The sequence below is a fragment of the Pituophis catenifer genome, unplaced genomic scaffold (genome assembly GCF_029215685.1).
Source record: "Pituophis catenifer annectens isolate HBS135680 unplaced genomic scaffold, rPitCat1.0.hap2 SCAF_1, whole genome shotgun sequence".
In the NCBI taxonomy this organism is placed as follows: Eukaryota; Metazoa; Chordata; class Lepidosauria; order Squamata; family Colubridae; genus Pituophis; species Pituophis catenifer.
Window position 1 is genome coordinate 205,134,060 of NW_027256881.1, and position 22,542 is coordinate 205,156,601.

A 22,542-nucleotide genomic window follows, 5' to 3' on the forward strand; every position below is an offset into this window, starting at 1 on the left:
CACACATACATAAACATACACAGAGAGAGAGAACATATCCACAACACATTCTTGATTAGAATATACAGTATATATAACTGAGAAAAAGAAACTTCTTATAAAATACTTTCAACTGCGCAGGTCAAAGTTCCTAGGTATCATGTTTAATAACCAATCGCTATTATTTTACTATTATATATTTATATTTACTTATACATTGCTCATCTGACCAAGCAGCTCAGATCATTATTCATAAATCTGATCTATTAGCAGTTTCATTCACACATGGTACTCTTTGACTTGCACAGTTCCTCGGGAGAAAAATGTAAAACTTGTTTAGATGCTAACAGATGGATATCAAGTAGCTAATGCGGATTTCTTGAGATGTATGCCAAAGTAAACCCCATGTTGATCACTGATGTAATTAATATCTTCTTGCTTGACTTGAAGCAGAATGTGGAATTGACTGGAAAAGTGTATGATGTCAAAAAAAGTATATTTTCTTTAGCTTGATGAAGAGATGGATTATCAAAATGTATTATAAAGGCTGCAAAATGAAATAATAATATGGGGCAAGACAAACAGAATACATAGATTTACATCGTTGGTTCAGTGTTATAAATCTCAGGTCTGTTTTAACATACGCTTGTTAAAAAAAATTATATTCTAAGATGCTTTTTTCTGCTCCTAATTAAAATTGGCTTACTGTTGCTGTGCATTGATTTTATTGAGTCTGTTTTCAACTGCTTAGTAAAGAAATACTTCTTTTGTTGCCTAAAAACGATTTTCATTAATCAATCACAGTCACTATTTAAAGAAGCCTTCCAAAACCATCAAGCTGTTGTCAGTTTATGTATTGAAATTAATTGATAAACAGTTTCAGAGTTTGAATCATGAACTAATAGGTAGGATAGGCAAAACTTGATTCCACCCCCATCCACCCCAGTCTCCAGCAGTGGGTTCAGTTAATAAGTGGGAAATTAAGTCCTAGATTATATTGTTGCCTTGTTGTGAGCCTGTGCTTTTCTTCTGCTCGAGCCTTTGATGGCCTGTCTCTGGCTGTCATGGTGTAGAGTTAAAAATAGATTTGGCATTTAATGGATAGAATGTACTGTTTTCCAGGAGTTCCTTCTGGTTGTTGTTTTTGTCTCCAGACACAGACATTCATCTCTTGATCAAACTCTCAGGAGATTTAAAGACTGAAATCTCAAGCATGCTTTCTTGGAAGTAAGTTCAGTTAAAATTAATGGCTGAAGCAAGTGTGTTGAGTGAGAGAAAAAAGCCAAAAGTGAAGCATGGAGCAGCCACCAGTCCAACCTGTGAGGATAAAACAGTTATTCTGCTTGTTATATTAAATTTATCATGACACTGATGACTGAACTCACTGGTTTGTGTTAAATGAGAAGTATAATCAGAGACATTAATTAAAATAGTGATTACTGACAGTTAATATCATGTTTTAAATATGAGTTTTTGAAGCTATTTTTTTTAATTGAATACCATAGGACAGTAATGGCTAACCCTTTCTGGACCGAGTGCTGAAAACACGCATGCGTGTACCTGAACCCCTAAAATGCAATGCTCACGCGGCCCCCGTGCATGCGCCCTTCCCCCGTGCATCTGCCCCCGCATGCGCTTCTCCCCCCACATGTGTGTGCCTCTGCATGTGCCCCACTCCACCCTGCACATGCATGGCAGAGACCCAAAGACCAGCTGGCCAGTGGGAGACACACCCATGTGCGGTGGAGCTGAACAGGGGTGACAACTTGCATGCTCACAGAGAGGGCACTGAGTGCCACCTCTGGCATGCGTGCCATAGGTTTGCCATCATGGCGTAGGAGATTAGGCCTCTCAATTCAGCAAGCAGTGCTTAGTTCTGTACCAACTGAAGTTTCTAGAACAGACACAATTGCAACCCTACATAGCTAGTCTTCGACTTACAACTATTTGTTCAGTGACTTTTAAGTTACAACAGCAGTGAAAAAAGTGACTTATGACTTTTTTTTTCACACAACCATTGCAGCATCCTTGTGGTCACATGATCAAAAATCAGACGCTTGGCAACTGACATGTATTTATGACAGTTGCAGTTTCCTGGAGTCAACTGATCCCCTTTTGTGACTTTTTGACAAGCGAAGTCAATGAGGAAACCAGATTCATTTAACAACTGGGCTACTAACGTAACAACTTTAGTGATTCACTTAACAACTGTGGCAAACAAGGTTGAAAAATGTTGCAAAACTCACTTAACTGTCTCACTTATCAACATAACTTTTGGGCTCACTTGAGGACTTGTATTACTATGCATGCATTGCAGGTTTAGTTCTCCTTTTTCCAGGAATAGAGACACCTGCATTCAGAGGTGGGCTGCTGCTACTGGTAGTTAAGATTCTGTGCAGTTCGTCAAACTGGTAAATCCCACCACTGGCTGGTCCCGCCCCCGCTCTTTTTTCAGCCTGTTTTCTGAGCTGTTTTTCAGGCCGTTTTGGGCTGTTTTGTGGACCAAAACTGGCTGGGAAAATGGCCCGGAAAACAGTCTGAAAATGGTCCAAAAACCCAGCCAAAAACCTGGCCAAAAACCTGGCAGGGGCAGGGCCAGCCAGTGGGGGGATTAGCCCCACCCGGTTGAATCCTACCTCTGCCTTTGAAGCGAGTGGCTGGGAGGCAGGGCTGGGTGTGACCCACCCATGATGTCACATGACCAACTGGCCACGCCTACCCAGCCAGAGAACCGGTTGTTTCACCACTGCCTGGATTATCAATTGATGCATAAAATATACTCAAGGCATTGAAATAGTGAAAAAGAGATTCAGATTCCGAAGCACTTCAGAACTATGGATCTGTTCCTTCTGGGAGAGTGTGACCTCACTCAGAACAGGAAGATCTCTTACCTCTCTGGAAGGTAGACAGTCCTCAGTCTTGCCTGGATGCAGTTTCAATCTATGATTCAAATTTATTACCAACAGCAGGCAGGCATTCAGGAGAGTCACATCATTTCTGCAATGTACCACAGAAAAATAATTTTGGATTATTATATTGTGGTTCTATAATTACGTGATTTGTGGATTAAGTTCTTATAAATCAGAATAAGACTATCTTGCTTAGTAACTTGTTCCTACATTGGTCTAGAAATGCTACTATAGTTATAAAAATATTCTTTTTGCCTCATGATTCCCTAGCAAAATGTAGTTAGGTTGCAACCATGTGCTGACAGGTCTTAATATCTTTTGACAAATCTGTTCCTTGTTAATGTGTTTAATTTCCTTTGAAGATAATCCAAATGGCCATTACTTTATCTTGTAGCAGCAAAATCTAACAATCTGTACATTATTACATCATCTTTGGCAAAATAAATAAATAAATAAATAATTCACCTTATTGAACTTCAAATCATTTATAGAGAAAAGGTTTAAATAAATTTTCTTTTCTTTTTTTTTTCAAATGCAGTAAGATTAATGGTTCTTTTAATCATATGTTTGTACTGTGTTCTATAATTGTTCTTTCTGGGAATGACATTGCTATGTACATATTAACTTTGTGACAAGATTTAATATGCTCAGATATTCTTCTGAATTATATCTCTATCACATGGTAATTAACAACAGGACAAAAAAGAGGATTTTCCATGCCCTACTTATAACTAGGTTCATGAGCATTGGTAATATAAATATATGGTTTCAACTAGGCAGTAGTCTGCAATGTTGATGGTTTAACAAGTTATGAATGAATTATTTATCAACATAGATTAGCTATGGATGATTACAATGAAATATGGTTACCTTTTCAAGTATTGCAATACTTATTACATATAAAATTATTAAATTAAAAATTAAAAATTAAATTAAATTAAAAAATTTTTAATTGGGTGAATTTTATGGGTAACGGGGTTTTAAATTGGAGAAGCCTAAGATAATTTAATTTTGTTTTAATGTATTTTAATATTTGTATTGTGTGTTTTTAATTCTGGCTGTTCACCGCCCCGAGTCCTTCGGGAGAGGGGGCGGTATAAAAATTTAATAAATAAATAAATAAATAAATAAATAAATAAATATACATATGTAATATATATCTGAGAATATATAACAGAATTACAGAATTGAAAGGGACCTTCTAGTCCAAGCCCCTGCTCAAGCAGGAGACCAGTGGTGGGTTGCTCCCGGTTCGCACCGGGTCACAAGAACCAGTAGTAAAAATTTGTAGTAGTTCGGAGAACCAGTAATAACATTGGCTGGCCACGCCCCCAAACTGGTCCCCGGCCCGGTCCCCGCTCGCTTACCCCGCCCACCTCATCAGAGGCTTTTTTTTTTTTTACTTTACAACCTCTTCGGCCGAAAAAATGCTTTTAAAAGTAAAAAAAAAAAGCCTCTGATGATCGCGCGGCTCAACTGGGATCGTCAGAGCCTTTTAAAAGCATTTTTTCTACAACCTCTTCGCCCGAAGAGGTTGTAGGGAAAAAAATGCCTTTAAAAGCCTCTGGCGATCCCAGCTGAGTTGCCTGATCGTCAGAGGCTTTTAAAAGCATTTTTTCTGCAACCTCTTAAGGTTGTAGAAAAACTGCTTTTAAAAGTAAAAAAAAAAAAAAAGTTGGTCACGCCCACCCAGTCACATTACCCCCACCAAGCCATGCCCACAAAATAAGCCACGCCCACAGAACCAGTAGTAAAAAAATTTAGAACCCACCCCTGCAGGAGACCCTATACCAGTGATGGCTAACCTTTTTGCCATCGCGTGCCAAAAGCGGGGGTCGCGGGGGGGGTCGCACACGTGCGTGCCCATATCCATAATTCAATGTGCCCCGGCCCCCCACGCATGTGCTTGTGATCCCCCGTGCTCCCCCCGCTTTTGGCATGTGATAGCACGGTGGGCCTGGTAGGCCCAGTTTTTGCCCTCCCCAGGCTCCAGAGGCTTTCTTGGAGCCTGGGGAGGATGAAAACGGCCTTTTCCACCTCCTCGCAGGCCCTCTGGAGGCCAAAAATGCCCTGTTTCCCAACTTCTGGTGGGACTGGAAATTAGCTGGAGCTGAGCCAGGGCAACGCTCACGTGCCCACAGATATGGCTCTGCATGCCACCTGTGGCATGCGTGCCATAGGTTTGCCATCTCGGCCCTATACCATTTCAGACAAATAATTGTCCAGTCTCTCTTAAAAGCCCCCAGTTAGGGAGCAGTATGTTTTCATTTCCTGTTTTTTAGTTTTCTTGTTTTTCATTTATTATTTTTTTCACAGCCACATATATTATTTATTTTTCCTCTCTTTGTTTTTTTTTGGATTCAATTAATAAAAGCAAAATAAGCAAAACATTTTGACTGTCAACCCCAGAATGAAGGAAAAAGAAGAGAGGGAATAAAAGGAAAATAAGAATTTGTTGTGTGTTTGGATGTAGAATGTATCCAGATGTGTATGTATCATAATGTATGCTATATAGGAGAATATTATTATCTTCATTACATTGGGAGCTTGGTATATAAATTAAGTAATTATAATAGTGAGTCCATCCACTGAGATCATGCATGCCCCAGAAAGCTAGTCTCCAAGGATGAAAAATACTCCCTGGATTAGACTTTTATTTCTGGGATGCTAAATAATCATTGGCTCATATAGTTTGTGAGGCATTCTGAAGATCTTATCTATATTTATGTACTTTCAACATCACATAGATGAAAATTAAATACACATATAGCACATTTATATTTATACCAATAGTGAACATCACATCTAATTACTGCTGTTTTCTAACGGATATTTTCTGCCATCTGAATGTTTTATTCATTTAATTTACAGTAGACTGTTATGCATTAACTTCTGCAATAATGTGTGTTAATGAATTAACTGCAGTACTTTCCACTATACATGAAAATAATACCTAACCTTACAATGTACTTGTACTTAATATGGAGTAACTGCCATTCAAATATAGACAGAGGCAAATAATTATTAGATTATGTGGTTTAAATAGAAGCACCCAATACTTTAGATTGATTTCAGGGAAGTGTTTTGAGGAATTCACAGGGACGTAAACACTATGGTTCTTTTTAAGAAGCCTGTGTAATTTCTTAGAATACGTTTGGGGGGTGGGGGGAGATGGAAAGTACTAAAGAGCTACTTGGAATCCAGCCAGATCTGTTAATCTCCTAGGGCAAACCTACATAATCTGATCCAACTCTTCTAGAGCAGATGAGCCTATGCATACATCCTGCAAAATCTCTCTATTAGGGCTTGACCCCTTGATCTAGTATAACATTATGGATAGCATCTTTATCATTGGTGGCCACTCTGACATAACAGTAGTGCCAAAATCTGATGCTACTTGACCTGAATCTCCACGTTATCCTGATAAGCAGGAGAGGCAAATGTTTAGGGGTTGCAAAAGGTTGAACCGCTCTGTCTTATGAAAGATCCCATTTCAACTGCAAAGCTGGTCCTTCAGGCACAAAGTAAGTTGTTTTGGGCATTATGGAAATGTTTAAACTTGAACAGTTTCGTAAAGTAAAATAGGGATTTTTTTGTTTTGTTAGAGTTTTGCACACCCCAACAAAGTTAGGAAATATTCTGACCAAAGGCCAAATTTTAAATAATCTAGGACAGTATTTTCAGGTTAGCTAATTTGGTTTGAAAATTGTGAACAATAATAAAAAGTTAACAACTGAAACTTGTCAACCTTTAACAACTTTGAAGCTGTGTGTGAATGTGTTTTTGACATTTGTATTTATAAAAGATGTTCTTGGTAGATCTAAAGGAAACTATGTTTGTTCTGTATCTAATTTTGAAGGGAAATTAGAGTGGGAAAAATCTCAATGCTCATTGATTAAGACACTTGGAGAGTAGCTATATAAGGAGAGCTGTTGAACTGCGAAGTTGCTGGATTCTCACTGTACATTAAAGAGTTGTTGTTCACTTCGACCTGTCTCCTGTCTCCTCACTTGCCCGATCTAACACGGGCGACAAGGGTGGGATTGAGGTAGACAGGTTGCACAAATAAGAGCTGACAACAGAATCCAGCCAGGCGGGAAAGTCTGCACAAGCTGAGCATAGCAGAGAAATGTCTGCCTTCGCACCGCCAACGCCGTTCGATCCCACGAAAGAGAAATGGGGATCGTACATGACGCAGTTTGAATGCTTCCTTGAAGCAAATGACCTCCAAGGGCTGTCCAACAATCAGAAGCGAGCCCTTTTTTTGAGTCACTGCGGCCCCAAAGTCTTTGACACAGCCGAACCGCTGTCAGAGCGAACACTGGTGCAGTCTGAACCATGGCAGGTCCTGCAGACCACGTTGAAGACGCACTATGCCCCTGTGCCGTCCAGCGTTTGTTCAGCGCTATGAGTTCCGGCAAAGGCTCCAGAGGGACGGCGAGCCGATAAATACATACATGGCAACACTACGCAAGGCTTCCACACACTGCGAGTACCGTGATCTAGAAGATGTTCTCCTAGAGCAACTAATCTGCGGAGTCTGGGACATTTGCCTCCAGAGGCGACTGCTGGCCAAGACAAACCTCACCCTGCACATTGCCCTAGACAAAGCCAGAGTGCATGAATCATCTAACAAGGCAGCAGAAACCCTGCAGCGACCGGCGCCACCCCAGGCGGCACAAAAGTCTACCCCTGTCCACAGGGAATCAACCCTGACTGATAGCGATGAAGAAGGTGATGGACATTTTCAAAACTGACAGAAATAAGAGGGATAATGCTAGTTGTGGGGGATTCCATCAGAGACAGACGTGCCGTTTCAAAAATGCCATTTCCAGGTGCTGTGACAAAAAGTGACATTAGGCACGGGTGTGCAGGGCAAGTCAACCGTCCAGTCACAAACAGAGAGCATTCGCCAATCAAGCCGGTCAGCCGCGACCTCATAAGAAGGACGGAAACATTCAACAAAAATGAGGCGCCTATTCCAAAACATCCGAGACATTCCAGACCCAAATCGGCCAAGCTACAACGTCCCCGGAGAAAAAGCTGCATGTAACTGTCAAAATTGAGGGATCACCATGCCAAATGGAAACAGACACTGGCTCGTCTATTACCATCATGTCTTGGCCAACCTAAAAGTGGCAATTCCAGACATCAAGAAACATCAGCTGAAACACCAGCGCCTAAAGCTGAACGACTACCAAGGAAATCGCATTCCCATTGAAAGCTGTGGGACGTTCCAGGTGAAATCCAGCCATTTCAACAAGCAGCTGCCAATCACTGTGTTCAGCGGACATCTACCGAGCCTCCTAGGACTCGACTGGTTCAAAACCCTGGGCATGGAGGTCACCAGAATCCACTCCACCAATGGTGGCCTGACGACGACCTGCTCTACAAATTCCAGGATGTTTTTGACAAGCGCCTTGGCTATTGCTGAGCACATTGTAAGCCGCCTTGAGTCTTCGGAGAAGGGCGGCATATAAATCAAATTAAAAAAAAAAAAGTATGTGGGGACCCCTATTTCTTTTAACCTTGACCCTAATATAGCCCCCATTAGAATGAAGGCAAGGAGAGTGCCATTTGCGCTAAAGCCTAAGATAGACCAGGAGCTGGATAAGCTCATATGGCAGGGCATTCTGATACCAGTTGACCATGCAAAATGGGAGACCCCGATAGTCACCCCTCTCAAATCTGATGGGTCAGTGCGCATCTGCGCCAACTATAAGTGTATCCTAAACAAAGCCCTCCAGCAAAGCGCCTATCCTATCCCCATTGTGCAGCACCGGCTCCATTCCTTGGGCCCCGGCAAGGTTTTCGCTAAGCTCAACCTTGCGCAGGTGTACCAGCAACTGCTGGTAGATGGCACTACCGCAGAAGCACAGACTATAGTAACACATAGAGCTGCCTTCAAGTGCACCAGACTACAATTCAGAGTTAGCGTGGCCCCTGGACTATTTCAAAATGTCATGGAACACCTGCTGCAGGGACTGCCAGGGGTTGTACCCTATTTCGATGATATCTTATGAGCAACAACTGCGGGATCGCTTAAGGAAAATGCTAACTTTATTCAGGAATGTGGGGCTACAAGTTAAAAGGGAGAAATGTCAGATTGCTGTACCCTCAGTTGAATTTCTAGGGCATAAGATCGATGGGGCTGGTATCTAACCCACAGAGAGCAAAGTCAGGGCTATTCGCAACCCATCTACCCCAACAACCCGGGCGGAACTGCAGGCGTTCCTGGGACTTTTAAACTTTTATTCTATCTTTTTAAAGGACAAAGCCACAGTGCCGAACCGCTCCACAAACTATTAGTGAAAAAATCTCTGTGGGTTTGGGGTAGGGCAGAAGCCGCAGCGTTTGTGGCTGTCAAAAGACTCCTCTCAGCCGACAGCCTCCTCATCCAACACAATGAACTGCTTCCCCTTGTCTTAGTCTGCGATGTCTCCCCCCTTTGGCGTGGGGGCTGTTTTGAGTCACAGAGTGCCGAATGGACAAGAAGCCCCCATCGCCTATTTCTCCCATACCCTGTCCAGTGCTGAGAGAAATTACAGCCAGCTGGACAGGGAGGCCCTGGTGGCTGTTGCCGGAGTTAAAAAGTTTCACGAGTATCTGTTTGGGAGGACTTTTGAACTCGTTACTGATCACCAACCCCTGCTGGGACTTTTGGCTGGGGATCGCCCCACCCCAGCAACCATGTCCCCCCATCTGACTAGGTGGGCTATTTTTCTGGCTGCCTACTCATATCGACTCATCCATTGCCCGGGTCAGAGCCTTGGGCATGCCGATGCCCTCAGCAGATGCCCGCTGCCAGATTTGCTGGAGGACCTGACTCCAGACGTTCCTATTCTGCTTATTGACTCTATAGATTCTGGCCCTATCACTTCTGCTGAAGTGCAAGAGCCTCTGCTAAAGATTCTGTGTTGCGAACTGTTATTGGATGGGTGCATAGCAGGGGTGAAATGCTCCTGGTTCAGACCGGATCACCCAATACGGTAGCGATGGCGGCGGGTGGTTCGGAGAACCGGTAGCAAAAATCCCTGTGCCCACCCCCCCCCCACCATGCCCAGCTGAGCCGCATGATCATCAGAGGCTTTTTTTTTTACTTTTAAAAGCATTTTTTCTACGACCTCTTCTGACAAAAAATGCTTTTAAAAGTAAAAAAAAAAGCCTCTGATGATCGCACAGCTCAGCTGGGATCGTCAGAGGCTTTTCTTTTTTTTTTATTTGATTTTTATTATAACAAATAGTAATACACTTAATACATTTTCGGTTCAGTGGTGCAAATACATACATACATACATATACATATACATATACATATACATATACATATACATATACATATACATATACATATACATATATACATATACATATACATATACATACACATATACATATACATATACATACATGCTTTTTTACTTGTCTTTTATTTGATATTGTTTCTTAAAGTTAAATGTAATTTTAAGACAATTAAGGATAATAGTACTCCAGTCTCTAAAAATACATGTAATAGTGTTCATTTCTCTATGGTCTTTGTTGATTGATTAATACTTAATCTCTATACTCTATTTCCTTCTTTATTTCTTTTCTCCATCCATTCATACCACATGTCCCACACGCTATAAAATTCCGAATCTTCTCTGTCATTAATTTCTAAAGTCAATTTGTTCATTTCGGCGCACTCCAGTATTTTCCCGATAACATGTTCTTGAGGTGGTATTTGTTTTTCTTTCCAATACTGGGCAAAGGAAATTCTAGCGGCTGCCATTATATGTATAATTAAGTACTTTTTCTTTTTTGCATATTCAATTTTCAGGATTCCCAGGAGAAAGGCTTTTGGTTCAAAATCAAAATTTTCTTTTATTATTTCCCTAATCCACATCCATATCATCTTCCAAAATTTTTGTGCCTGATTACAAGTCCACCAGCAGTGATAGAAAGTACCCAGCTGATGGTCACATTTCCAACATTTAGGGCTCGAATTGGGGTAGATCTTCGCTATCCTAGCTGGGGCCATATGCTATCTATAAAACAGCTTGTATTGATTTTCCTTGTAGGCCGTCGCTTTTGTCATTTTACGATTATTATTCCATATTGAATCCCATTCATTCAGATTTATATTCTGTCCGATATTTTTGGCCCATGCTAACATCGGTTCTTTAACTACTTCCTCTGCCATATCGTACTCTGATAAATAATTATATAATTTGGCTAGTATTTTGTCATCTGTACCCATCCATATGTTATGTCGTCAGAGGCTTTTCAAAGCATTGTTTTCTCCAACCTCTTGGCCGAAGAGGTGGTAAAAAAAAACGCTTTGAAAAGTCTCTGACGATCCCAGCTGAGTTGCCTGATTGGCAGAGGCTTTTCAAAACATTAGAAAAAATGCTTTGAAAAGTTAAAAAAAAAAAAGTTGGCCATGCCCACCCAGTCACATTACCACCCCCCACCAAGCCATGCCCACAGAACTGGTAGTAACAAATTTTACATTTCACCCCTAGTGCATAGGGGGTGGCCGAAAGGCCTTGTTGGCGGGGAATTTAAATCGTTTGTCTGTAAACAACATGAGCTGTCTACGCAACGGGGTTGTTTGCTATGGGGTGACTGGGTGGTGATTCTGCTGTGTCTAAGGCAGTGTTTCCCAAACTTTACCCTTTGAAGATGTATGGACTTCAACTTCCAGAATTCCTCAACCAGGCATACTCGTTGGGGAATTCTGGGAATTGAAGTCCATGCATCTTAAAATAGCCAAGTTTGGGAAACACTGGTCTAAGGGAACAAGTATTGACCACATTGCATATTGGTCACTCGGGAATTGTGAGGATGAAGGGATTGGCCAGGAGCTATATGTGGTGGCCCAATATGGATGATTGCATTGCTGAATGGGTGGCCAAGTGTACTCCTTGTCAAGAGCCTCGCCCTGCTCCCCCAATGGCCCTGTCCAAAGAGTGGAAAGGCCCCGAGGACCATGGGCCCCCATTCATATCGATTTTGCTAGCCCATTCCATGGTCAAACCTTTCTGATCGTGGTGGACGCTTATTCAAAGTGGCTGGAGATCATTCTAATGCACTCCACCACTGCAGAGGCTGTAATCAAAGCGCTCTGGAAACTATTTGCCACGCATGGGCTACCGGACACCCTGGTGCCAGATAATGGGCCTCAACTTACAGCTATGCAATTTGAGGGGTACCTAGCTGAGTTAGGGGTCCGTCACGCATTCACAGCACCTTTTCATCTGGCCAGTAATGGTCAAGCTGAAAGATTTGTGAGATCGGCCAAAGAGGCATTGGCCAGACTCGGACTGGGGGACTGGCAAGCCAGGATTGATACTTTTCTGGCAGTCCAACATGTTACCCCATGCATTGCAATGGGACAAAGTCCCACAGAGCTCTTAATGCGCCGGAGACTCCATTGCACCCTAGATAGGCTGCACCCCAATTACTCCTCTGAGGGGTACATGGAAGCCGAAAGTAAGACTAGAAGTTTTTCTTTTGGGTCCCCGGACTTCGCAAGGAATTATGCGGATGGTCCCCTCTGGGTGGCTGGGCAGATCTCTGACATTACCGGGCCCAGATAGTCATAGATAGTCAAAGTCAGTAATGGAAGGGTATAGCGCAGGTCAACTAGAATCAGGGAACGCCCTAGTCACCTGCGTGATTATGTATGTAAATAGTTTGGTAAAATACTTTCTGGGAGGGGAGGAGTGTTATGTATCTAATTTTGGAGGGAAATTAGAGCGGAAAAAATCTCAATGCTCATTGGTTAAGACACTTGGAGAGTAGCTATATAAGGAGAGCTGTTGAACTGCGAAGTTGCTGGATTCTCACTGTACATTAAAGAGTTGTTGTTCACTTCGACCTGGCTCCTGTCTTCTCACTTGCCCGATTTAACAATGATGATGCCAAAACAATCATATCTACACAATAACCACCATATTATGTAAAAATACTACAATAAGTACTATGGTATTTAAGCCCTGACATCTGATCAAATAAGACATGATGCTACATTTGCATCACCTTTCATTATTTGCTGCCCAATGTATGCCCATAGAGGTTCTCTAAAACAAAAAATTCCTTTCTCATATAAATAGCCCATGTGGCCTTCATGTTTTAATATAACTCTTAAGTCCATTTTGTAATTATTTGGCATACTAACACTAAGAGAAAATGAACCAATAATTCTAATGTAAGTAGAAACAGTGGTCATAAGTGGGGCTCCATGAATTGATTGCATGTCTTCATCATTGCTGGTTATCTGTGGAGACGTTCCATCTGTCATGCCTGAGCTTCTGTAGCTATGTTCTCTCTTTATATTGTTTCCCTTTTTCAGAAGGCCATGCTCAATGAGCTGGCAGACAGTGGTATGTGTTTTGCATGGGCTCACTTCCTCAACAGCCACCCTCAATACTTAGGGTCTCCTTTAGTGGAATAATGTGTGTAGAGCCTTAGTATATCAGTAGCAGGTCCACAATCTTGGTTTCGGTGATAAGCTTATCTGTGATGACACGGGATTTATTTACAGAAGCAGAGAACTTGGCTGCACGTGACTAAGTAATTAGTTAAATTTAGGGCAGTGTTATTTTATCATTGTGTATTCTGCAGGGTGACCTATGCCCTCTTGGTCATGTCTATATTTATTCTTATTTTATTGTAAGACAAGTTCTCCTAATCTTTTCAGGAAAATTACATGGGCTGCTCTGTATTTTATTTCTCATAAGAAATGTTTATTAGATATCTTTAGTAATTTTATCTTCTAAAAAAGATTGTGTTCTAACTTGAAGGATTGTTCATTATACATAAAAATAAAAATGAATATCTTTCATCAATCTGGATATTAGCGAGTTACATACTGTCGTCCGAATATTTAATCAGTAGCCTGAACCTATTGAACCTTTCTTTCCTTCTTTGTAAGGCTGATTTTTCACTTAAATTTATATCTACTTCACCCTTTTTCTTTCTTTCTTTTTTTTTTTTGTGACAGTAACCTATCATCACATGGTTTCTTGTACTCTTGAGGGGATATTGTTGGAGACTTGTTATGGGTCTTCTCTACCCACAATTACCCCTTTGAACCTGGAGTTAATTCAGTATATGGAAATAGACTACACTTTTGGAATATGTCAGGTTATACCAGCAATCAAGGAAACAATCTGAGAAGAGGTAGATAACAATAGAACCGTAGGGCTGAAAAAGCCATTTAACCCACAATGTCTAACCCTGTGTAGTACAGAAATCCTAATTAAACAAAACATTACCAATGGCTGTCCAGCCTTTTCTTGAACGTGGGTAATGGTTGAACTGTTCTTGTTCTTGTTGTTTTTCTTGCTCTTGCAGAATTGGCTGCATATTATTGTTTTGCAAAAAGCTGAATGCAAACTCAAATAAATAAAGCTTCATTTATCCACTCCACTCTAGCTAGCATCCTTTAACGTATACTTATTAGGAAGCCAAATATATCTTGTACCTAACACTAGAGGTCTCCTTGGCCAACAGCCTGAGAAACAGCGAATGAATAAAATATTCCATCTCATTTTAGTTTCATTTGCTTTATCTTATAATTTTTTTGTCTTATTTATTTTAAGCTCCATTAAGTGGAGCCAAGACCAGGTTTTTCCCCCCAGCAAAATATAATGTAAATCCTTCCAAAATATGCATTTAAATCTCTTCTAAAGTTAAAAATTGCAATTCTGATTTTTTTTTTCTGTGTGTTTTCAAGGTCAAGAACCTTCAAACAAATCAAAGCTAGGACCTGTGGAGCTGACTGTAGTTATAACCATACCAGTGTGTGTGTTGTCTATTGTTTTACTGCTGGCAGCCTACACGTGCCAAGGACACTTCTGCAGACACAGAAAGAAAAGAAGGCCAAATATTGAAGAACCTCTCTCTGAGTGTAATCTGGTGAACCCAGGAAAATCTCTCAAAGATCTAATTTTTGACATGACAACATCGGGTTCTGGATCTGGTATGTTTATGTGCCCCAGAGTCAATTTCAGTTTTCTTAGGTGTATAATTTTTTCCCACCCTTTAAGGTGGAGATCCCTGTGATGCATTTGTGCATGAGGACAGTTACTATATCACAGGGGTGTCAAACTCAACATCCAGGGGGGCGGATCTGGCCATGGGGTGTTTAGTTCTGGCCCACAGGGCTGCCCTGGAAACAGTGAAGGACTGGCCCATAGTGCCTCTGCCAGTGAAAACGGAGCTCAGGAGGGCCGTGTGCAGCCCTACCGAGTTCCATTTTAGCTGGCAGAGGGTTGCAGGAGACCATCGCAGCTGGAAATGGAGCTTGGAAGCTGTTTTTGCTGGCAGAGCATTCGTGCCCCCACAGGCACCCCTGACATGAGTGACATCAAGTTGGCAACACCCACTCTGGCCACGGCCACTCTGGTCCCCCGAGATCAAACACAATACTAATGCAACCCTCAATGAAATCGAATTTGACACTCCTGCTATCTAGGAGTTGATGCAGACTTGATTCTTTCTGTGTCAGAAATAAGTACCCCAAGATCACACACAGGATTAAAGGGCTATTGAAATAATCACATTCCACAACATTGATCCACATCCCATGGAAATAGGGTGAAATAGTTTAGTTTTTAAAATTTACATCACATTGATACACACACACACACAGAGTTTATATATGTACCTGTATGTACCTATACTGTATGACCCTACAACACTTTTAAATAAAGAGATCCCTCAGTCATTTCATAGTTTTTTTTTTAAAAATTAAATCTCCATCTACTTCTATAGGAAAGGGTAATCTTGAATAAATACTAAAATGGGGGTGGGGGAGGAACAGGCAGTATAAAAAGCACTTCTCTGATGTACTATTATGCATAAGGATTGAAAGCTCAAACTTGACACTGAACCTGAATAGTTGCCTAGTGCAAAATTATGCCTAAGTTAATTTTTGAGCTCCAGAAAAAACACAGCAAGAGGGTTCTAAAATCATTAGGTTTTCTGTCCCTTCTTACAGACAGTTGTATGTACCTTGCTGTACAATGGCCCAGTGAGAATGTCTCTAGAGCACTGATTCCTCTTTAAGGTCTTTACTTTGCCAGAGCTGAGTGGGAGAAGTTTCATTGCACCAGCTGCTATGGTAACTAAGAATAAGCCTTTATTTGTGATGCATCTTATAAGATATTGCCAAAGTTGCCCTTTATGAAGAACTATTCTTTTTTTATCTTTCAAAACTGCCCATAAATGCCAAGTCTCAGAACTGAGGTGGTACGTAAAATCTTACTTTTTTATTAGTGGGAAAACGCTTGTCTTGGGATGAACCTTTGGCCCTACAGAGAGTAAGCTGCGCAGATTCTCATGCATATTGCATGACTCTTGCATATGGTCTGGAGCACTTTTGTAGTGGAGCAAATCTCTTGTTATTTGGATGAGGCACATCTATTTCTCAAGAGATATATGAAATGCAGCGTATGACTATCATATAAAATAGGCATGCACAACATAAGGAGTATGGTCTGAAGAGCACCTCTGCTGAAGGGTAGTCTTTAATATGACATAAAGGGCAAATTGTTAAATACATATTTACTTAAACTGTATCTAATTGCTATTGCTGAATTGAATCTTAGCACCATTTGTTTTTGTTTCAATCCGTTCTGCTGTTGTCCTGTCCCTTCCCACAGTTTTAAATTGCATTTGGGAATATACTTTAAAGTATTCTGACAGTATTTTTTCTGGATGGTGTAAATCTAAATATATGTTAAGTAACAACCAATTTATTATTTATAATTATCTGCCCAGAGTGATAGGACATGGGCAGCATATAATTTTAATTAATTAAATATTATTATTATGTTTGGTCACCCGGTCAGCCTGATATTTAGACTGGATTTGGCATTTTTATTGACCAATTGAGTTTTCCAAAATCATTTTGTCAGTTAGGACCTGATTTTTTTTTTTTTAATTCCTCTGCTGTTTGGGCAGTTTCCTTTTGGCTCAGGTGGAAAAAGATTGTTTTCAGCTAGTTGGACTGCATTAGATACAATGGCAATCTGAAAGTTGTTGGTAAACAGGTAATTGGCCTGACGTTGCCTGATGCTGCCCCAGATAGGCTTTGCCAGATGTTAGCCAATCTTCAATTTCACCTCCTTGCAGTATGCTATTAAACTGCTTGGCAGTGAGTGGATGTAGATCAGTCAGATGTTTCAACCAAAACCTATGTCAATTCATCTTCACCTGCTACTGACCAATTCTTAATCTTCCTTATCCTTTTCTCCACTATGTGTGCTGGTATTACAAGATCTTTTGTTTCAGCTTCTTTTCCCCCTTATCTACTTCCTTTATCCAAGCTGCATTCTTGTTGTATTTCTTTGGGTTGGCCCATAGCTGCACCCAGAACTTCACTGTTTTTCTTGGTCAGATGTTGGCTGCTTCCTTGCACTCTTCCATTGAAGGATTTGTAAAACATGTTTCTCATTTGACTGAAACTGGAGAGCCTGCCTGTAGAGCAATTCCAGCTTCAAATCCTACTTGGATATGGCTTTTATTTGCTACTTTATTACTTCCAGTGCTTCTTTGATCTTCCTGTTTCTAAGTTAATATTTCTTGATCAGGTATTTTTTTGGTCTTCTTGTTCTTCAGCTTTTATTTGTTCTGGCTTGCTTGGGTCTAATCTTAGCATGCTAATCTTATTTTTCTAACCTGATCTCCCATTTTGGTGGTGCACTGACTTTTTTCCTTGTTTGCTGATTTTGCTTCCAAGATCTTCAATTATGACTGCAGCTACGCTGTATGTCAATTTTGTTTCTTGTAGTGAGCTGGTATTTATATTTGAGATTACAGTATTGGCATGTTTTAATACTTGTGCTAACTGTTTCTTTGGAAGAAATTTCAATGCAGGCAACCTTATTCTTTGTGTGTGTGTGTGTGTGTGTGTGCTGTTTGAGATACTCAGCTATTTTTTTGTTTTATGTCAGCTATTTTTATTTTTGGTTAGAGGGCTTTGTTCTTTCTGAGAAGCAGGCAGAGGTGCCTGGTTTGGAAATGAAAACTATTCAACAGTTTATGCTGGCTTCCTCTACTGTCATCCCCCTTTCTCCAGCTGAGTTACTTTGATTTTTTTTTTTTTTTTGCCCTGGGTAGACTTTTGAAGTTCTTCCAGTTCTGCTTCGGTGAATATTTTCTTTTGCATTATAATTGACACTGATCTGCTAGCTTCTGTTCAATTAAGTCTGATTCTGGATGTTGTACTTTCCAAAACTGATGCATTCTTTGTGATATCCTCTTCTCATTGGATTTGATTTGTAGTAACAGACCTCTTTATTTGTTTTCAATCTTCACACATTATTATTACGGAACAATAGAAACTTCCATGGTAAAATTTCTGACAGTGCCCCAATTTCTGTCTGTCCTATCATCCTGCCTGTCTATCCTATTATCTGTCTCAGGGGTCCCCAATCCCCATCCTTGGCCTTTTAGGAACTGGGCCTCACAAGTGAGTGAAGCGTCATCTGTGCATGCATGGGATCTAGATAGCATGTTAAATAACACCCCCTGGTCCATGGAAAATATTTTTTTTCACTCAACCAGTCCCTAGTGCCCAAAAGTTGGGGACTGCTGATCTATCATGCCTGTCTGTCCTATCATCTGTCATCTAGTAAAGCCACTAGTTGGATTAGAAATTTTAGCTGCCTTCTGAATATTCTGAATATATAACTGTAGAAAGAAGAGAAATTTGCCAGGGGAAAATCATTTTTGACATTCCAAGTAACATCTGACTATGAGCCAAGTGTGGAATGGGTTCTTCATTATCAATCTACAATAATGGACATTTCTACAGTGTTTCCAGACATGTTTTGGCTTCAAAAGTCAGACTCATGATGACAATTCCCGGATGTTTTGTGCCAGTAACTTTTGTTCTGAAATAAGTATAGATTTAGATGGAGCTCTTGCTTAAAACTGTGCTTAATGTGAATTGATGTCAGTGACTGAACTTTCATTTCTTCTAAGCTGAATCATTTAAGCGCTGCCTTAAAAAAGAGCTATTCTATTGAAGAGAGCTTAATGAGGGTTATGCCACTCTTAGTTGATATCATTAGGCAGCACCTGGAACATGCTTCCAGACAGTCACTGACTATAATACCTTTGAGGTGATGCATCACTCTTGACCCTTAAGAGCCTATTTTGATCACTGGGACAAATGGCCAGAGTTGCATAAGGTACTTCTCATGCTAACCCTGTATCTAAATCTCATTTGGCCTACTGTTAGTCGAACAAACCTTTATATTTACCTGTATATCTGTCTGTCTGCCTCTGCCATGTTTCCATTTCTGAAAGAAGCAGTTTAGGTAAAAAATAAGACCTTCCTAAGTTCATGTATCTATTAGCATTCACTGATAGCTGGGCTAAATGCTCTGGATAGCAAGATGGGTGGCATATAAATTTAATAAATAAATAAACCTATACTCTGCATCTAAGGTAACGTAATAAGCATTTTACTTTTTCAGTGAAATGCTTTCCCACCTAATTACTCTGCATATGCCGAGAAGCACATCCTCTACTCTCCAGTATGTTTCTATCCCAAATGGAAAACAAAGGTTTAAAAAGCCATCTCCTGATTCCATTTTTCAGTCTGATGAGCAGTTTATTTATCCCTGTGCTGGCTGTAGTTGCTGAGCATTGTAACTCAGCAACAACTACAGGATCACAGATTTCCACTGCTGCTATAGAAGGCCAAAATAGATTTGTTGCTGGGTGAGGCACAACAGCAGCTGACTATGTCATTATTAGGTATGAAATGAGAAAAAAAAGTTTGGAAAATATTTAATGTGGGTTAACCTTCATGAATGCAGAGAAGTCCTATTTGGAAATTGAGAGTTACTTACATTGCAATGATGGTGAGTTCTTATAACGGCATTATTATAATGTATGAAAAAAGCACCCCTCCTTACAGTCAAACTCTGGGTACATAATTTCCCCTTGAATTGTCCATGCTGAAAAAGCCTCCTGCTTTTGAGTTTGTTCAAGGGCGTGTGATAGAAAAACACTCAGTCTTGTCGCTGATTTGAATGAGATGAGATTGTATTAGCATAATATTAAGCCTTTTAAAGAAGAATGGTGTTTTTTTTTAAAAATTAAAAACTGTAATTTTACATTTTTCTCATTAGGTTTACCTCTCCTTGTGCAAAGGACAATTGCAAGGACTATTGTTCTTCAAGAAATCGTTGGAAAAGGTCGATTTGGTGAAGTCTGGCGTGGAAAATGGTGCGGAGAGGATGTTGCGGTGAAGATCTTTTCCTCAAGAGATGAAAGGTCTTGGTTTCGTGAAGCAGAAATCTACCAGACAATCATGCTGAGACATGAAAATGTCTTGGGTTTTATTGCTGCTGATAACAAGGGTATCGTACTTCCAAACAATTTTGCAATGTTTGTCTTGTGTTGGATTAGATTAGTGGAATTCTTTTTCTATTCTTTTTTTTTAAAGGTTTGTGGAAAGAGGGAAAAAACGGAGGCTTCTTACATCTGTTTTGAAAAGCTTAGCTCAGCAATGGCAAACTTTAGAGAATTCTCCTCTGTTGTCTCTGTAGCCTCTGAAAACTGAAAACATGTCCCATTCTTGTGCAATTTCTTTTTTGGAGGCTGCACAAAAGCACACACCCCAGCCTTCTGCAAATCACACAAGAATGGGGCTTGCCATTGGGAATAGTTGTTGTAGGGTGTTGGTGAACATTGGTGTTATCACCCAAAGTGCTGGGGCATGTCACCTTTGATATGTGGGTCTTAGGTTCACCATCACTGGCTTAGTTTATCATGCTTTGGATCTGGAAAATAGAGGAAAGGCATATTCTGTAGTTGTGCTGTGAGTAAGCACTAGTACCATATCCATTCTGCCTGGACAACAAAGATGATCAGTGGCCTTTGGGAAGCACATGCACATATATATGAGATATATATATACTGTGTGTATATATGTGTGTGTGTGTGTGTGTGTGTGTGTGTGTGCATATGATGTTTGTGTGTGTTTGATGTAAATATTACAGCCTCTAAATATCCTTATCCTTAAGGACCTTGGAGTAATCATTTCTAAAGATCTAAGTGCCAGAGCCCACTGTAACAACATTTCCAAAAAGGCATTAAGAATTGTTAACTTAATCTTGCGTAGCTTCTTCTCTGGTAATATTGTACTACTAACTAGAGCATACAAAACATTTGCTAAACCAATTCTCGAATACAGCTCATCTGTCTGGAACCCGCATTGCATATCAGACATAAATACAATTGAGAGAGTCCAGAAATACTTCATGAGAAGGGTCCTCCATTCCTCTACCTGCAATAAAATACCTTATGCCACCAGACTTCAAATTTTGGGCTTAGACAATTTAGAACTATGTCGGCTTCGGTCTGACCTAAGTGTAGTACATAAAATTATCTGCCACAATGTCCTACCTGTCAATGACTACTTCAGCTTTAACCACAACAATCACGAGCAAATAATAGATACAAACTCAAGGTAAACCGCTCCAAACTCGATTGCAGAAAATATGACGTCAGTAACAGAGTGGTCAACGCCTGGAATGCACTACCTGACTCTGTGGTTTCTTCCCCAAACCCCCAAAACTTTAACCTTAAACTGTCTACTGTTGACCTCACCCCATTCCTAGGAGGTCTGTAAGGGGCGTGCATAAGAGCACCAGGGTGCCTGCTGTCCCTGTCCTAATATTCCTTTTTACTCTTACTCTTTTCATGTATTCAAATTATGTTTATACTTTTACCTGTTATCTTATATATGCTTGACAAATAAAATAAATAAATAAAACAAACCCTATTCCTTTTCATTCCCTTAGATTTCTAAGGAGTTGATGAAACAGGTAGGACAACCTCTGAAACAGATTAAACAAAAATTAAGGCCTGTCTGAAGCTTAACTCACAACAGTGGAGACAAAAAATAATTGTTCTAGTGCTGTTGTTTCCACATAGATGTAGTCACTGCTTTTTCCCTCTATGCTGTGAGACATTTCCTTTGTCAAGCTGACAGAGAAGGAGAGTTAGAATAGTCAGTGGCTAGCTAGGAGCACTTCGAATAAATCTTTACGGATAAAATCATTTGTATAGTGACCTGGGCTTTAGTGTTGGGGAAGGCCATATGAATGACCCTTAATTGGTCTTCTTACTTTGAATTCTTCTAGCCTGTAGATATTAAAGGATAAGGACAGCATAAATATTAAGTACTTCCCTGGTAGCAGGGCGGGTTTCACTCTGCCTAAAAGAGGAAACTTTGGCTTCTGTTGAAGAAGCTCCCTCACTCTCTCTGGGCAGTTATAACAAATCACAAATATTCTATTTCTGGAAAGCAAACTAAGAAGGCATGGTACTTATGACCTGGACCCATTTCAATTGCATTTCTGGCAATTGATGAATGGCATGCTAGAAACTGGCTGCAAGGAGTGGGTAGGTACTACACAGCCTTCCTAGTTCTCCTGAGCGCCTCAGTGATATTTTTTTCTGAATTCTTTGCCAAGGTTGGACCTTAGGGGGCACTGTTTCACAATAGTTGTAGTTCTTCTGTCAGGTTTTGTCCAAAACTTGGTGCTATGAAACTACTGTTTTGACATCTAGGCCATTGATCTGCAATATCTACCAGTTTTTTCATTTTGATCTGTGTGCTGTTCAGTTTTCCTAATGAAAT

The 22,542-nt window shown here is 40.4% G+C and overlaps 1 protein-coding gene across 5 annotated transcripts in view; it reads left to right on the forward strand.

Annotated features, from left to right (window-relative positions):
• The window catches only part of ACVR1C (activin A receptor type 1C), a 47,689-nt gene that overhangs the window by 7,054 nt on the left and 18,093 nt on the right, over positions 1-22,542 (forward strand). Inside the window, exons 2-4 of one of the 5 annotated variants that reach the window (XM_070956991.1) lie at positions 4,619-4,638; positions 14,637-14,856; positions 20,024-20,254. The exons of 1 other annotated variant lie outside the window; for it this stretch is intronic. In XM_070956991.1, the coding sequence (XP_070813092.1) occupies positions 4,619-4,638; positions 14,637-14,856; positions 20,024-20,254 (471 nt within the window). Of the gene's footprint in view, positions 1-4,618; positions 4,639-14,610; positions 14,857-20,023; positions 20,255-22,542 lie in introns of all 5 variants that reach the window. 3 more of the 5 variants (XM_070956989.1, XM_070956990.1, XM_070956992.1) reach the window with 3 other exon arrangements.